This window comes from Artemia franciscana, chromosome 12 (assembly GCF_032884065.1).
Source record: "Artemia franciscana chromosome 12, ASM3288406v1, whole genome shotgun sequence".
NCBI classification, from domain to species: Eukaryota; Metazoa; Arthropoda; class Branchiopoda; order Anostraca; family Artemiidae; genus Artemia; species Artemia franciscana.
In genome coordinates, this window is record NC_088874.1 from 4,902,001 (window position 1) to 4,920,954 (window position 18,954).

Below are 18,954 nucleotides of genomic sequence, written 5' to 3' on the forward strand. Positions count from 1 at the left end.
CTCCATATGGGCACTTTTGTGTCATTTTATATGGGTCAATAAAATTATTAATTGATTGATTGAAAAAAAAATCTAATGCGAAAACACGTTACAGTAAGAATGTTTTGGCTAGACTCTATAACGCTTACACAATCCCTCATATCCTAGCCCTAGCTCCTTTTTGGAAGCTATTTACCATGACTGATTTGCGGACAATCCGTAAGCTATATTACAAGTATGCAAAGTATCTTCTAAGTCTTCCTTTTTGGGCTCGTAACCGCAAAGTTACGTAACTATATGGTGTTACTGATCCATTTGTAGCTGTGGACCAACGACGTGCTGAATTTGTCTCATCTCTAGACCGTAGCCATCCATATTATAGTGCGTTTATTTAGTATTGCTTATCATAGTCTAATTCTTTCTTTTTTTTTTCTCTTCTCTTTTTTTCCTTTACTCAATATGGGCACTTTCGTGTCATTTTATATGGGTCAACAAAATTATTGATTGATTGGTTGAATAGTCTTTTAAAAACCTTCAGGGGCTTCTTTACCCCAGGATATCTATGAATGTTCTTTTAAAGACCTACGAGACTCCCGCTAAATCATGATCTCCTTTTAAAAACCTTCAAGGGCCCCTCCCAAGTAAGGGCATAGTCCATATATCATCCCAGTATTTTCATGCTTATTCGCCATTTCAGGTTAGCAGTCTCCGCCATTTTCTATGAGAAGAACAATTATAGATACTATTGATTTTATGGAACAAAGGACCCCGTTGTTTCTCGTAAAACAGAAACATCATCTGATTCTATTATAACGGGGATCCGAGTAATTTCAATGTCCTGGGGGGTATAAAAACGGCTATTAGAGCGGAAATGTCATTAGTCTTACGTAAGACATTGAACATGTCACGTCAACTTTTAAAAAACGGATGTCTCAAAGATATCCACTGATGAGCCTCTCTTTCCATACCCTCCCACCACCAAATTCAAGCTACTATTTCTCTCTATATTGAATTAAAAGCTAAAACCCTCTCCCCCTCCCTCCTGCTATTGCACGATTCTAAAAAAATAGAACAACCTAATTTTCTCGCAAAATTCGTTAAAACGCGTTTTCAAGCAAGTTGGTAAAAAAAGCTTATGCTGGGTTAAACCCTTAATGGTGTAAAGCCCTATCATCTACCCAACAGCAGCTATTATATAGGAGGGGAATCATCCCACTGTCTGCTAAATTAATGCATTCAAGCAGATAGTAAATAATTACCTTAGGATTGCTACCATACATACCGTCAAATAATTACTAAGAAAGACTCGCATTTATACCCGCTCCTTTCGTCTGGAAAATATCAGCCTACACGCTTACATAAATGTATTTTTATCAATGAAAGGGAGTGGATAATATTCTTTCATTATACTAAAAAAAAGCAAACAAGCACCCTTTTTTGAAAATAATGATGAGCCCCCTCCTCCCTTAGTTGTAACTCTGAAGTTTAGTAATTCTCTAGCTTTTTCCCTCTAGCATATTTCTCATAAAATTCTAGTTTAACTACTCTTTGTTATCCTGAAAAAAGGGGTTAGGAAAATGAAATGAATCTACTGGGACTTGTGCTTATTTTTCCCACCAAGTTTCATCCTCATCCCTCCACTCAAAGCGTTTTCCAAGATTTTAAGTTTACCCCTCCAACTCCTCCCAATGTCACCGGATCCGGTCAGGATTTAAAATAAGGGGTCTGAGACACGATATACTTCTAAATTTCAAATTTCGTTAAGATCCGGTCTCCCGTTCGTAAGTTAAAAATACCGAATTTTTTCTAATTTTTCCGAATTAACCGTCCCCCCCCAGATGGTTGAATCGGTGAAACGATTATTTCTAATTTAATCTGGTCTGGTCCCTGATACGCCTGCCAAATTTCTCCATCCTAGCTTATCTGGAAGTGCCTAAACTAGTAAAACTGGGATAGACAGACGGACAGAATTTGCGATAGCTATATGTAACATGGTAAATACCAAGCGCCATAAAAAATCGAAAGAGGCTATTGAAATACAATAGGGTGATAGAAGACTTTTCCTGTTTATATATTTTCATCATGGAAAATTAGACGGTAAAAATACAAATAAATGAAATATAAAAATAAACACAATATATTATATATTAAAAGAAAAAGTTTATGTATATAACATATAAATAAAAATAATGTTGTTTTATGCTTAATACCAAAGAGGAAAAGAAAGATTCCGTGGCAAACACGTTTGAGTTTCATATGTTTACGTCCGTTATTATAATTATTTTCGTAAGCAGGCAACCTAATTCCTTATTTCCGCAGAAGAAAATAGCTCCTCCTTTTCAAAGCCTTAATGGTTATAAAACCGCCAGTGAGCAATTTTAAGCCAGTAAAAAGGACAAAAAATTAAACTCCACCTGATTGGCTCACCTGTGTGAAATTCTAAGCCATTTGGAAGAACAAAAACATTTTGAGTCATTATTCTTTTTGAAATATTTTTTTTCTCGGTGATATTACTCGTTACTTAACTTTATTTCGTTCAAGAAAACTAGTTCTCTGATTTGGACGCGTATTTGCTGTAAGCCTACGTGGCATTTTGGAGGCATTAGATGATTTCTTTGGTCAACTTTAGTCAGAGCAATGTAATCTGAGTCTTGGAAAAACATTATTTCTCTCAAAATATTGCATAAGAATGCTAGGTCTTTGTAGACATTTAGAGTGCATTCAAAACCAATAGAGGTTTAACCGTCAAAGCGGCAGGAGGGATAAAATTTTTTTGGTGTATGGAGTCAAGTACCAAGAAACAAAGCAAAATTAAGTCAATATTTGAAAATGCTCTGAATGAGGCTTTTTGACATACCTTGCAACAGGGATGTACGAACGTTGGGGAGGGGAGGGACAAAACCTAGAATTGCACTTCCGAGTACTTATATCCAATTTGTTTCTTTTAACCCCTTCCCCGACAAAAATTAAAAGATTAAAAAAACTATAAATGCTCTGAATGGGTTTCATTGACCTCCCTTATGACAGGAATGTAGACAGGATTGGGGGGGGGGGCAAAATCCTAAATAACACTTCTATTCAAATTTTCAGATATTGTTTTTTTAACTATTATGCCCTAAACCGACAAAGATTCCTGTGTACATGTCTGCCTAATGATACCCCACTTTCCTACTAGTTAGCTTTCATACATTTTTCTACATTTTCTCTTTTTATCTGTAGCCTACATAATACATATTAAGCCATAATGTGAATAAAAGAAAGAAAAAAGGAGAAATAATTTTATTTTTGCTTCATTTAAACTGAAATTGATAAGCAGAAAAATAAATGAAAAAAATATATCATACCTCATTGACCTCCAATTAAGTTTCGGTAACTAATAAGTTGAAAGATAGATTAGAGACAGCAAATATACAGTTAAACCTAGATTAGTTAGATAGTTTGAAGAGAAGTACAACGAGAAAGAAGATAATTTTTTTTAGAAGGTACTAGTTTATCCAAGACACAACTATATACATAATTATACCTTGGAAGTAGGGCTCTAGCATGTTAAAAATAAATCTGATTTTTATTTTTGTTTTTTCAAACAAAGAAAATAGGCTTTGCTGCCTTTGTGAATGATTGCTATGAGAAACATTTAACGAATTTTAACTACGAACGAATTATCAGCTTTCTGCCATTCAACTCAACACCATCTTACAACTCCGATTAAATCGGTCATTACGAGATGACTCAGATCAGCTTATCCGCCCTGATGTTATTTGGAGACCACTGGAAATATTTAGCTTTTGGTCTTATAGTTTATAAATTTTTTTTACCTGTTTATTTCAAAATCTGAAACAAACAATTAAAATAAAAAAAAAATAACTTATTTCATTGTCCATCCTTATTTCCGAAAAATAAGCATTCCGTCAAATAGGGGAATAGCAAAAACTATTGTTAAGTATTTTCCTCTTCAAGGATAGCGGGCGTCTATACGCGACTGGAAAAGCCAATTGAGAGGTTTTCGACAATCCATCTCTAAAAATAAATTTATCCAAAATTTGCAATTTCTAACCAGGAAACATACACATGAGGGTGAGAGATATTTGAAACTTTTTGAGTATCTTATTTTGCGAATGCTCATTTAACACTTGCTTCGAAGAAAAAGATAATACATTAAATGCATTATTTCTTTATTCGTACGATTATAATATTAGCTTTTGGCCTTATAGCTTATGGACAAAGAAGAAGATGATTTATTCAACTGATGAATTCATTTTGTTTAGACTATAGTACTGGTTTTTAGAATTTCTCTTATCAAGTTATTTTCTAATATTTTGACATTAGAAACAAATGATGTAATTATCAGGTTCCACGCGGTTCATTCCAACAAAACAGATTCGGATTTATAGGAAGGTTGACTTTATTAATCGAAACATTAAAAACGAAAGGAAGAAACAAGGGAAAAGTAATCAAGTCCGACATTAGTTCTTTTTTATACGGCCAAGATAAGACACAAAAACACTTTATCAGGCTGCAGCGATAGCTGAAATCGGGTAAAGAACGAACCACAGCTCATAGCAGCCAAAATTTTTAAAACGCGTTGAAAAAAAATGTGTAGTGAGAAAAAGCTGCCAAGCTTGAAAGAACCAATTACGCCAGTACCTTTGGGATTTATAACAATTCTATTTGCAAGGAAACGCTTCAAAGCTTGCTTAAGATGCATATTCACAACTTTGGCATCATTGCCAACCTGAAAATTGCCCATTATGTATTTGAGAATGGCCTGACGGCTAGGTCCCCTGATTCAGGTTCCTTTTTGTACCTGATTCAGGAATGATAATTATTATTTCAATTCATCTTATAGTAAAGTTTGTTGTGAAAACAAATTTAAGAGAATTTCGAAGGAGGCTGAAACACCTCGATAATAGCGTAGGGTTGAAATATAAACTACACCGTTAGAATCGTAATTCCCAAAAGCCGACATGTTGAACAACAAGGAAAAAAAAATTCACATGTATCCTCTTTTTCTTTCTGCTTTTTATTCGCTTGAACAGATAGCAAAAGCTGGAGTCCAAAACTTGACAAGTATTGATGAACAATGATTTTGAGAAAGACAATTTTTGTTAGTAAGTTGAAATCATTTAAGAGATGTAATCTTTTATATTTGGGGGTAAACAACCGGTTTCTAGACAGACTTTCTTTGATATTTCGAAGATAAGAAAGTGAACCAGGTCAATGAAATTTTCGAAAATTACAGAATCCGATACTGAGCTGACACTTTGAAAGATTTGTTCACTTAGCTCTGCTATTTTCTTTAAAATAACGAAAAACTGCCCAGAAAGCGACCGTTTCCCTTAATAGTATACAATTTATATAAGTAATTCATTCTAAAAAAGATAGGAGACTTAAAACAAAAAGACAGGTTATTTTTAATCTTTTGCTCTTATTTGGCCCCCCCCCCCTCGCAGCTGTAAGGTTACATGTGATAATTTTTGCTTGATATCCTAAGATAGGATTCACAGGTAGATCTAGCTACACGTCCATGCTTCAATACGGATGTACGGACAGGCATGCATTAACTTCTTAGACTAAGATGTCAAGCCATACGCGTAGTTAAGCAAAAATAATAATTATGATGGCGACAAAAATGATGATGATAATGGTGACAAAAAACCTCTTGATGTTTGACACAAGAGTTCTAGACTCTAGAATTAAAAGCTAGAAATTTTTTCGGTAAAGCAACGAACTTTTGGATGAATGGGAGCTGCCTGGACTTAGTCTTAGACTTATTTTGGACTTGATATATATTTGGACTTATTTAGACTTGTTTGGGCTTATTTTAGACTCATTTAGGCATTTAAATCTGGATGGAAGTAAGTGTGGATACGATTTTGTGCTGACTTGTTCATAAGAGTTTGAAATACATTTCAAACACTAAACCATCTTTCTACAATGTGGTTAATTAAAAAAAAATGAATTCACTTTTTTTCTGAATTCATTCGCATTTAATCATTCTGAAAGATTTTATTGATGTAGGTCTGGAAAACTTGAAGAATAAACAACTAGAAACAAGTCAAAAATGAATTCTTTACCGGTGGAGGTGACGAAGGAGACTCGTTTGACTTGTCTGGTACTTTCAGCTCCCTTTTTACAGACCTCTTTAATCCCGATGACCCTAAACTGAACGATGTGACAACCATGGACGCCCGTCTTTGTGGCTTTGAAGATTCGTCAGGAGAATCGAAACCAGAATCATTTTCTAACTTTGCCCGGTCAGGTGAATCCATCTAAAAAAAAACACAAATACTGTTTGAGATCAAAAGTCCGTGATTTTACCATGATTTATTTGTAGTTAGCAGGACAAAGAGTCTTTGATAATTAGGAAAAATCGACAGTTCGATTTTTTGACAGAAGACCTCCATTTAAAGTTATACAGCTTTTGGTAGTAACGGCAGCCAAATTAAAATGGCTAAATAAGGTATAGCTTCCCTCTGAAAGTGTAGTTTTCATTGGGGATTCATAAATTTTTTATGTTTTAACTTTGGGTCGACCAAATGAAAAATCTTAGAAAACAATAGTTTTCAGGTATGAATGGACTCAGGATGAATAAGTTCTGGGTTTTCATGAATGGATGGAAAAGAACTTTTCAGGGATGAATAGACCTAAAATAGGTTCCGAGGACAAGAAAGGTTTTTATTTTAATGTCCTTGGTACTCTAACAATTAATATCTCAGAAAAGTTTCAATAAGAAATGTCACCAATCTACGAAACTAACGATTGCTAAAAAAACAAACTAAGAATTATGAAACGTCAAAAAGTAGAAAATCACGAACGGAGCCGCTAAGGATTTAATACGGTAATAATGACCCCCCCCCAGCACAGTTACGTATTGGTTAGAACTAACATTAAAGATAGTTACTTACTTAAATCCTCTGACGCCTAGTGACGTCTAGGGCAGCAATGGTTGGTCCCCACGTCGGACGATCCTGAGCCAGAGACTCCAAGCTCATTGAGGGATGATCGCATTACTCTTGCCTCAACTTCAAAGGAACGACCGACGGTGGTTTCTTGTCTACCACTCTTCTGGAGGAGTCCAAAAATCACAAGGCAGTTGTCCTTGCTCCATCTGAGTCATGTGCCCTCACTATAGCCACCTTCTCATTCGACCTTAGTTGGTTATTTGAGATTGCTTGGTGAGATACCTGATCCCAGTGTTGGGTAATTAGCCCAACATATCGCTAGCATTGTTCACAGGTAATTATTCTCAAATCCAAGTAGCATTTTCTTTATAGCTCTGGACAGGTTCCAAGATTTACATCCATAAGTCGATATGAAGATTACTTTGCTGTTGAACAGACGCAGTTTCAACTTAAGAGATACTTGCTGGATCCCCAGACCATCATAATAACCTTCTTTTTTATACATTTTTAATGTCTTACTGTTACCAGGGGGGAAGAGGGGGATACTAACCCCTGTACGAGATTAGCAAATGCTAATTCTCAAATCGAAGTAGCATCTTATTTATAGCTCTGGACAGGTTCCAAGATTTGCATCCATAAGTCGATATGGAGATTACTTTGCTTTTGAATCGACGTAGTTTCAACTTAAGAGAAAACTTGCTAGATGCCAAACCATCACAATAACCTTATTTTTATACGTTTTTAATGTCTTACAGTTACCAGGGGAGGGGGGGTGCTAATTCTCAAATCCAAGTGGCATTTTCTTTATAGCTCTGGACAGGTTCCAAGATTTGCATCCATAAGTCGATACGGAGATTACTTTGCTGTTGAACAGACGCAGTTTCAACTTAAGAGATACTTGCTGGATCCCCAGACCATCATAATAACCTTCTTTTTTATACATTTTTAATGTCTTACTGTTACCAGGGGGGAAGAGGGTGATACTAACCCCTGTACGAGATTAGCAAATGCTAATTCTCAAATCGAAGTAGCATCTTATTTATAGCTCTGGACAGGCTCCAAGATTTGCATCCATAAGTCGATATGGAGATTACTTTGCTTTTGAATGGACGTAGTTTCAACTTAAGAGAAAACTTGCTAGATCCCAAACCATCACAATAACCTTATTTTTACACATTTTTTAATGTCTTACTGTTACCAGGGGGGTACTAGTCCCTGTACGAGATTAGCAAATGCTAATTCTCAAATCGAAGTAGCATTTTCTTTATAGCTCTGGACAGGCTCCAAGATTTGCATCCATAAATCGATATGGAGAATACTTTAATTTGGATGGACGCAGTTTCAACTTAAGAGAAAACTTGCTAGATCCCAAACCACCACAATAACCTTATTTTTACACATTTTTTAATGTCTTACTGTTACCAGTGGGGGGGGGGGGGGGGTACTAATCCCTGTACGAGATTAGCAAATGCTAATTCTCAAATCGAAGTAGCATTTTCTTTATAGCTCTGGACAGGCTCCAAGATTTGCATCCATAAGTCGATATGGAGATTACTTTGCTTTTGAATGGACGTAGTTTCAACTTAAGAGAAAATTTGCTTGATCCCTAACCATCACAATAACCTTATTTTTACACATTTTTTTATGTCTTACTGTCACCAGGGGGGGGGGGGGTACTAATCCCTCTACGAGATTAGCAAATGCTAATTCTCAAATCGAAGTAGCATTTTCTTTATAGCTCTGGACAGGCTCCAAGATTTGTATCCATAAGTCGAAATGGAGATTACTTTGCTTTTGAATGGACGTAGTTTCAACTTAAGAGAAAACTTGCTAGATCCCAAACCATCACAATAACCTTATTTTTACACATTTTTTAATGTCTTACTGTTACCAGGGGGGAAGAGCGGATACTAACCCCTGTACGAGATTAGCAAATGCTAATTCTCAAATCGAAGTAGCATTTTCTTTATAGGTCTGGACAGGCTCCAAGATTTGCATCCATAAGTCGATACGGAGATTACTTTGCTGTTGAACAGACGCAGTTTCAACTTAAGAGATACTTGCTGGATCCCCAGACCATCATAATATCCTTCTTTTTTATACATTTTTTTATGTCTTACTGTTACCAGGGGGGAAGAGCGGATACTAACCCCTGTACGAGATTAGCAAATGCTAATTCTCAAATCAAAGTAGCATTTTCTTTATAGCTCTGGACAGGCTCCAAGATTTGCATCCATAAGTCGATATGGAGATTACTTTGCTTTTGAATGGACGTAGTTTCAACTTAAGAGAAAACTTGCTAGATCCTAAACCATCACAATAACCTTATTTTTATACGTTTTTAATGTCTTACTGTTACTAGGGGGGGGGGGGGGGGGTGCTAATCCCTGTACGAGATTAGCAAATGCTAATTCTCAAATCGAAGTAGCATTTTCTTTCTAGCTCTGGACAGGCTCCAAGATTTGCATCCATAAGTCGATATGGAGATTACTTTGCTTTTGAATGGACGTAGTTTCAACTTAAGAGAAAACTTGCTAGATCCCAAACCATCACAATAACCTTATTTTTACACATTTTTTAATGTCTTACTGTTACCAGGGGGGTACTAGTCCCTGTACGAGATTAGCAAATGCTAATTCTCAAATCGAAGTAGCATTTTCTTTATAGCTCTGGACAGGCTCCAGGATTTGCATCCATAAGTCGATATGGAGATTACTTTGCTTTTGAATGGACGCAGTTTCAACTTAAGAGAAAACTTGCTAGATCCCAAACCATCACAATAACCTTATTTTTACACATGTTTTAATGTCTTACTGTTATCAGGGGGGGGGGGGGGGTACTAATCCCTGTACGAGATTAGCAAATGCTAATTCTCAAATCGAAGTAGCATTTTCTTTATAGCTCTGGACAGGCTCCAAGATTTGTATCCATAAGTCGATATGGAGATTACTTTGCTTTTGAATGGACGTAGTTTCAACTTAAGAGAAAACTTGCTAGATCCCAAACCATCACAATAACCTTATTTTTACACATTTTTTAATGTCTTACTGTTACCAGGGGGGGGGGTACTAATCCCTGTACGAGATTAGCAAATGCTAATTCTCAAATCGAAGTAGCATTTTCTTTATAGCTCTGGACAGGCTCCAATATTTGCATCCATAAGTCGATATGGAGATTACTTTGCTTTTGAATGGACGTAGTTTCAACTTAAGAGAAAATTTGCTTGATCCCAAACCATCACAATAACTTTATTTTTACACATTTTTTTATGTCTTACTGTTACCAGGGGGGGGGGGGGTACTAATCCCTCTACGAGATTAGCAAATGCTAATTCTCAAATCGAAGTAGCATTTTCTTTATAGCTCTGGACAGGCTCCAAGATTTGCATTCATAAGTCGATATGGAGATTACTTTGCTTTTGAATGGACGTAGTTTCAACTTAAGAGAAAACTTGCTAGATCCCAAACCATCACAATAACCTTATTTTTACACATTTTTTAATGTCTTACTGTTACCAGGGGGGGGGGGTGCTAATTCTCAAATCCAAGTAGCATTTTCTTTATAGCTCTGGACAGGTTTCAAGATTTGCATCCACAAGTCGATACGGAGATTACTTTGCTGTTGAACAGACGCAGTTTCAACTAAAGAGATACCTGCTGGATCCCCAGACCATCATAATATCCTTCTTTTTTATACATTTTTTAATGTCTTGCTGTTACCAGGGGGGAAGAGCGGATACTGACCCCTGTACGAGATTAGCAAATGCTAATTCTCAAATCGAAGTAGCATTTTCTTTATAGGTCTGGACAAGCTCCAAGATTTGCATCCATAAGTCGATACGGAGATTACTTTGCTGTTGAACAGACGCAGTTTCAACTTAAGAGATACTTGCTGGATCCCCAGACCATCATAATACCCTTCTTTTTTATACATTTTTTTATGTCTTACTGTTACCAGGGGGGAAGAGCGGATACTAACCCCTGTACGAGATTAGCAAATGCTAATTCTCAAATCGAAGTAGCATTTTCTTTATAGCTCTGGACAGGCTCCAAGATTTGCATCCATAAGTCGATATGGAGATTACTTTGCTTTTGAATGGACGTAGTTTCAACTTAAGAGAAAACTTGCTAGATCCCAAACCATCACAATAACCATATTTTTACACATTTTGTAATGTCTTACTGTTACCAGGGGGGGGGGGTACTAATCCCTGTACGAGATTAGCAAATGCTAATTCTCAAATCGAAGTAGCATTTTCTTTATAGCTCTGGACAGGCTCCAAGATTTGCATCCATAAGTCGATATGGAGATTACCTTGCTTTTGAATGGACGTAGTTTCAACTTAAGAGAAAACTTGCTAGATCCCAAACCATCACAATAACCTTATTTTTACACATTTTTTAATGTCTTACTGTTACCAGGGGGGGGGGGGGTACTAATCCCTGTACGAGATTAGCAAATGCTAATTCTCAAATCTAAGTAGCATTTTGTTTATAGCTCTGGACAGGTTCCAAGATTTGCATCCACTGATCAATATGAAGATTTCATTGCAGTTGAACAGACGCAGTTTCAACTTAAAAGAATACTTGCTAGATCTCCAAACCTTCGCAATAACCTTTTTTTTTTATAAATTTTTCAATGTCTTACGGTTACCATGGGTGGGGGGGGGGCACTAATCCCTGTACGTGATTAGCAAATGCTAAATAGTGAGGTTAGAATCACAAATATACAAAACTAAGAAAGTCCAAGGTAATTAGAGCCAATAAGGGTCAAATAAAGATTAAACAGGTAATAATCATCTCTCTTCCGGTACAATTACGCCTTTGATAGAATAAATATTCCTAAAAGCCTTTTTGAAGGTGTCATTAAGTAAAAACAAAATGTTCCAGGTTCGATGAACTTTATATCATCAATATTGGTTTGTGATCCTAGGTGATCTTGAGCTTCATTTGTTTCTATGCCATCTAGCAGCTGTGTTCAAGGAGAGATGTTTGTGATATTTAGTCCACTTCGGAAAAAATTGAAAGGACAACTGAGACAAAAAATCTAGAATTTCACCTTTGATTGAAACTGATTAATATTATTCCAAAAAATTGAAAATAATATTATTCCCAGAAATAAAAAATGAGAATTTTATAGTGCCCTATATTTTTAGAAAATGTTTCGAAAAGCGAAGATACCATATAACCATGTCACACTACGTACTTTTTAGAATGATTACAACGTAATCGCTTCCATAGTTTTTGGATTTTTAAATGTGACTGGGTGTATCTGTATACATACAAACATATTTGCACCAGAAACATATTGCTCCAGAAACCAGAAAAATATATTTGGGTGTATCTGTATACATACAAACATATTTGAACCAGAATAGTCTTTTTTTCAAAGGTTTGATAAAATGTGAAAATAAGAGAGGGTTTATTTTGGTATGTTTTTTATCAAGTTATGTTTAAAAGCTTAGATTTCAAACAGCATTACCAAAGTTAATATATTTTCCTATAGCATTATAGTCGAAAATTTTGTCAAAATAACTCAAAACGCCTTCTGCAGTTAAATTAAAGGTTTCAATCACAGTAATTGGTGATATTAAAAGGTAATTCAAATTGCTAACTGACAAATTTATTACATGCACATAAACGGGGGGTCGGCATCCACCCCTCCCCACCCCGTCCAAGAATATTCCTCCATATATAATAACGGCGTAGACCAGAAATATTCCCAGATATAAAGATGCGTAATATAAGTCGAGTGTTACATAATTTAGTTTGTTTGTTGTTGTATATGTATATATACGGCCTGAAAAATGGCTTTAAATACAGTCATTGATTCACTCATTCATATATCAATTTCTACCTCCATATTCCACTTCTTAGAACCGATTCTGTATTTATCTGATGGTTCAATGTGAAATAAGATGTTCTCGTATTAATATACATCATTTGAGGCGTATTCCCCACTCAATAACTACAAAAGGATTAAAGAACCCTAATGGAGAGGTTTATAGCTATACATCTACAAAAATTTGAAATTTGTAATTTTTTTTGCCAAAACGATCACAGATGTGGGTCGTTTCCCCAGGGATGATCGTATCGAACCAAGGGTCCTAGAACATCGGGTAAGGGCTCATTCAAACATAAATCAAAAGTTTAAGCGTTATTTTAATCAGCCAAACAGATTGAAGGGCAAATAGCCTCTTTCCCGTATCCCTTTTTCCCCAAAGACATCCCAATGAAATCTTGAGATAACCGTTTGGCTCATCATAGAAAGTCCATTAAATATACCTGGGGAGGGGGGGGGGGTGTGTGTTTGCACTCCGATCGCTTTTGACTCTTAAAAAGGTGACCAGAACTTTTGATTTACAATCGAGTGAGCCCCCTCCAAAGTTTTTCGACCACCCCTTTCTTATAAAGTGCCTTTTGCAAAAAGAAGAAAAAAAAACCCGTAAGGTCCTTTATTATAGACAACGCAAGACTGTTACCTAATGATCTGGTTTGTTTTGTTCGAATTTTCGCTCAGAAATGGTGATAACTGGTTGACTCAATTTTTTTTTTCAGTTTTGTAACTGGAAAGCCTTCTTAAATTTCATTAAAAAATCAGATATCTAGTCATTTTGCTACCCCCTATGACATCTGATGGACATTTCGAGGTATACATTTTATAGCTTTTCTGTGGCTGTCCAATTTTGCATGTGGGAGAATTTTCAGTGGGCAAGGAGGGAGGGGGGGGAGCTAGCACCTTGGTCTTTGTCGTTATTTACACAATAATGTAACGGCAAGGACACAGTTATTTTTTTCATTTGTTAAACAAATCATGCACCATTACATTACTGTTATATAGCCTACCAGAATGACAGGATAGTTATCCTGATTTTGTTTGATTTTATTTCTAGATGAATATTTGTCATATTAGATATTATTAAGATGTGAGTTCTTTTGCTTTTTTTTTTATTTGTATTTTTATTTTGTGTTTTCCTTTTATTACATGTTATTTACATATCTTTTTGTATTTATATAGTTTTTTATGTAATTTTTTTCCCCTTTGATAAAGGCTTCAAGACGTAAAGCAGAGGTATACTTGTAAAAATTAATTCAGTCAATCAATCAAAGAGTAAGGCTCTGAAACAGGGTGGATGAATGAGCTTGCGCAGTGGTGCAAGGACTCATCGCACTATTCTCACCCAATCGGATTAAACTCTGCATTATAAAGAAAGAGTTAGATTATTTATTTATTTGTTTGCATTTATAATTTACTTATTAATATATGTATTTTATTACTATTATTTGTGAATGTTGAATTTTATATTTGATTTTCATTAATTTTACTATATTTATATTAATCTAATCTCGTTAGACAAAAAAGAAAAGGAGTTTTATTACCTTTTTTGGTTAAGAGTGTGTTTGTACTGAGTAGATTGTGGTCTAGACTTGTTTAATTAGGTCTTTTTATAATATTTTCGTTGTCCAAAATTCAATAAGAGGGACAAGTTAATTGTTACCTGTTGGTTAAAGGACTTGAACCTCTTTGCCAGGGCCTTGGCGAGTATAGCACCATGGTCATTGGGATCAGTAGTTTTGTCCTTAACAGGTGTTCCATTTGGAGTCCTAGAATAAAACAAAAAATCAGTGCTGCTAGAAAAACAGAAAAATTGTCGTCAGAACTGTCATATTTCAATTTCCAGAAAATTTGCCTAAATGGAAAGGTTTACTTTTGCATATTATGTCTCTATCTGTGTTTAAGTAATTAAATTCTCAACAACATTGTCAAAATACAGTCGATTCGTCTAAGCATTTTTTATTAAACATCACTGACAAAACTATACACACATTTTTGACAACCAAGTTCCAGTACATATTTTTTCTAGATTGCTTCCAACTGTTTTGAAATTAAACTAAAAGTTCTCATGGGCTTAAGAGTGAAAAAAAAATTAAAATAATGAACTTTTTTTTTATTTTGATATTGATATAAAAATCAATGAGGCAACAGTAGACATAAATTGAAATAAAATCTTTTGATACGTAAATGAAAAGATGTAAAACTCTGTTTTGTTTCTCCATTCGCTTATTTCGGAATGTTAATTTTTGAAAAGATTTTGGAGAGCCCTGGTTTTTTTGGGAAGAAAAAAAAATCTGAAGAAACCCTGAAAAATTAAATGATAGTGAAAGCACTCATAACGTTACATAACATTCATTTTTTAGGAGCGAAGGAGGTGGTGTAGTTCGTCCGGAGTGATACAGACCATACCTACTGACCACCTAACTCTAAATATGGAGTTTCCCCACCCACCTCATGAGGCGGGTGGGACCTCACCCTAGGGTTGTCCATATTCAGGTAAATCCTGGCACTAATGAGAATCACGGGCTAGGGTTGGTGGAGTGGTGCTTACGACTCTACCACATCCTCTAGTCTGGCCAGGCAACAACTAGAAAAAACACAATCAGGCTTGTTCATGATGACAAGTGTAAGTAGTGTCTAATGAAATAACCCCCGTCTAGAATATAGTCATCAATGCTCGGCTCAGTCACGAGCAAGGAAAAACGCCGGTTTTTGTATGCTATGCTCCAAAAAACAAAGCCAACACCAAAGCAAAAGACACTTTCTACTTCAACCTGACGAATGAACAGTCAAGGATATCCCCAAACGACATTGTCATCATGCTGGGTACCCTCAATGTAACTGTGAGCAGCAGCCACGAGTTGTGGCGGAAAGTCATTGGACCAGTTACGCTATAGTCTCCAAATGACAATTCTCTAAGGCTCCTAAAACTCTGCCATATGCATAACTTTATGATTATGAGCGCTCTGTTGGCAAGGAAGGACATCCACAAATATACACTGTGCAGCAATGACTGCTGCATCAAAAAAATGATCGACCACATCATTGTCTCACGGAGACGCAGGTCTTCAATTAGTAACCAAAGGACGTACAGAGCGGCTGAGATGGGTAACACCTAACTTCGCTTCGTCGTCGCTAACATAAAATTAAGGCTCAAAGCCCAGTGCACAGAACCAAGACCAGTCAAGATAGATGTCTCTCGCCTCTGCGATCGGGAGACACAGTCCAAATTCACCGTTAAGGTCTTTATCCGCTTCGACACACTCCTGCCATTTAAAAATTATAAGGACACATCGTTTTCGTTCAAAAAGAATGTCCAGAGCCAGTAACAGCAAATGTTGGACGTAAAAGGTGTCCTAGTAAAGCATGGATTCAGTTGGATATGCTTGATGTCATACAGCAGAGATGCAATGCGAGGTAGCTGGGTGATACGCCAACCTACAGAAGCCTGAATGGTGTCCCAAACAAACTATTACAGCGAGACAAGAAGCTATTTGTGGAAAGGAAGGCGAATGAGCTGGATGGTTCAGGATAGAAAGGTGACGTTGCTAACCTCTACAAGCACCTTTGTGATCTCACAGGCGATAAAGCTTCCTCGGTTGCATCTGTTGTCCAGTTTGTACTGCCGTGTTATATCTGTTATAGTTCCTTCACAGTACCCTTATGATTCCTAAATACATTAATAGATTCCTAATCCTAACAGAAAACCGAGAAACCTAGCAAACCATGTTTTGAGCAAAATCACGTAACGTTTCTAGCTTGAATGGTGCGGGTGCAAATTCACTGGAAGGGTTGATATACAAAAAATTCAACTCATTTTAAGCACAGAGGTGATACATATATGACTAACACATTTAAGCACGAGGAAGGGGCCAAAAAACCTGGTTCTCCACCGACATTTTCCAAAATCGAAGTTCATTTTCTAAATTTTGCAGAATTTCTTGGCACCTTATATAATTTATCAAATAATGATCTTTCTCATCCCCCCCCCCAAAAAAAAATCATGTGTACGTGCCCGATATGGCTCATACAGACCCTTGACAAATCTTATTGGGTATTCCATCACCCCCGTGTGAGAGTACACATAATTAAATATACAACTGCATTTAAAATATTACAATATATCTCTCTGATAATTATTATTTGTCAAAATATTCCCTTCTCCTAATTACCCTTTCTCTCATGTCTCCGTTTCATTTTCCCTTGCTCTATCCCACTATATTTTCTAACTTGGTGTTTCCTTGCGTATTTAGCTTTTTTTATTCTCCTTACCCTCGTTGTGTATTTGTAGCACCTCAGCCGTTGGTTCAAATGAAGAAAAAGTTCCAAGTTGAGCTAGAAATGAACCCGACCCGAAGAATGGGACCCGCTACTATTATATTTATCTTCACCTCTTGTTTTTACCTTTCAATTTTCTTCAGCTTTATTTTATTCTATCTGGGATTAGGATACAGAACCTATCTGTATAGATTATATAAATCTATCTCGCCCAGTAATGGGGCAGTGGGTTTGGTCTCAGCTTGGTAATACCAATTGGACCTCAATAATACCAACTGGACCCAGAGTTCAAACTCAGCTTTGGCAACACATGGCAGGGCACTGCCTTTGATTATGGCGACGAAATTACGCGGAAGCGTCTCTATAACAGTCCGAGGAAGAGGAAGAAATCTATTTGTATAAAATAGATCACGGAATCCATGATGAATAGAATATATGAACAGAGTTGCATATTATAGGATATAGAACAGCATATCTAGAAACCATCTGTGAATAGAAGACAATATTCTATTATATCACTTTATTCTACTGAGTTAGTCTTTACTTCTTGTTCTTACCTTTCAATTTTCTTTAGCTTCACTTTATTCAATCCTTTTAGAACATCAGACATATTAGGTACGCTGTTGCCACGCGCTATAGGTACAGGTGTCACAGAACTTGCAGACTTTAAACTTTTGGACTGCAACATATCTGCTAATGAAGCATTACCTCTTTTTGGAGTCCCGACAATGGTAGAGGAAGGAGTTGGAGGTGGAGCCGGGCAGGTAGCCGACAGAAGAGGGAGTGGTGGAGGGGGTGGTGGAACACCCAAGTTCGGCAAGGGTAGAGGGGGTGGTGGAGGAGGCATACAAATAGGAGCAGCTTGAGCACCATGAGGCGGGGATAATGAAGTCGGCAATGGAGTCGATGGGGCACTCCCATAATCTGAAAAAAAAATTTGACCCAATTACATGTATCCTTGATAATATAATCTTTTCAGAGGCAAGGGAACAAAGAAGAAATCAAAATATTTTTAATTAGCTTGAATAGAGTAGGAGATAACTTTCAGGTTTAAATTATAATAAATTACAATTAATGAATATTTGTTTTAGATCTTCTACTGCATACAGCTTTCCTGTTTAGTATCATGGTCTAGCAAAAGATAAATACATGAAAATATTCAAAAAGCCGGTCCAAAAATTATTCTTGAACCACCATATCAAGCTTACCAAGACGACTGTTTCCTCAACACTCTTTTTTTAATATATTCACAAAAGTAGTCAAGCCAGACGAATATTTTCAGGAATAACCATAGATATAAATTCCTGAAAATTTCTAGAGTTTTCATTTGCCAAGTTCAACTACTTTCTTTAAAATATTAGAGGGAGTTAGTCCACGAAGTGATTATTTACTTTACAGCTACATACAGAGGTGGGTTAGTACTCTTGACCCACTCCATGTAAATGATGGGTCCTCCAATCAAGCTATTATTCACAGACTTTAAAAGCAGCTCCTTCCAAGACGCCCCAAGAGGATGGACAGAGCCAGTGGCAGATCGAGCAGAGCGAGGCAGTTTTTCTTGCATTAAAAAAAAAAATCAACACTAAAAAATTAAATCCTTGGGATCTGTTTGGGATTGGCTGCCACCCTTTGGGATTTCCCCAAGATCTTCGCATTTTAGTCCTGACCTTGGGATTTTGAGAAAAAGTGGATCAAATATTTATATTGTCATTACCAAATACCTTATGGCTTTTCAAAGCCTTGGGATTTTTCACAAATAAACCTTCGGAGTGTTAAGAAGAATAGGAAAATCAGTTTGTGCACCAATACTAGAATTTTGGAAGCTATGGAAATGAGACAAGGGTCTCCAGAAGAGTGGTGGACAGCGGATCACTATTGGGCGCCCCCTTGATAATGAGGCAAAAGTTCTGTGAAAATCTCTCAGTGAGCCGTGGACTCATGTTCAGGATCGCGGGATGTG

The 18,954-nt window shown here is 36.5% G+C and overlaps 1 protein-coding gene across 1 annotated transcript in view; it reads right to left on the reverse strand.

Moving 5' to 3' along the window:
- The window catches only part of LOC136033607 (mitochondrial fission regulator 1-like), a 51,037-nt gene that overhangs the window by 3,988 nt on the left and 28,095 nt on the right, over window positions 1-18,954 (reverse strand). The window contains exons 5-7 of the mRNA XM_065714393.1: window positions 17,552-17,918; window positions 14,380-14,485; window positions 6,054-6,248 (exon numbers count right to left, since the gene is read on the reverse strand). Coding sequence (XP_065570465.1) covers window positions 6,054-6,248; window positions 14,380-14,485; window positions 17,552-17,918 — 668 coding nt within the window. The remainder of the gene's footprint in view (window positions 1-6,053; window positions 6,249-14,379; window positions 14,486-17,551; window positions 17,919-18,954) is intronic.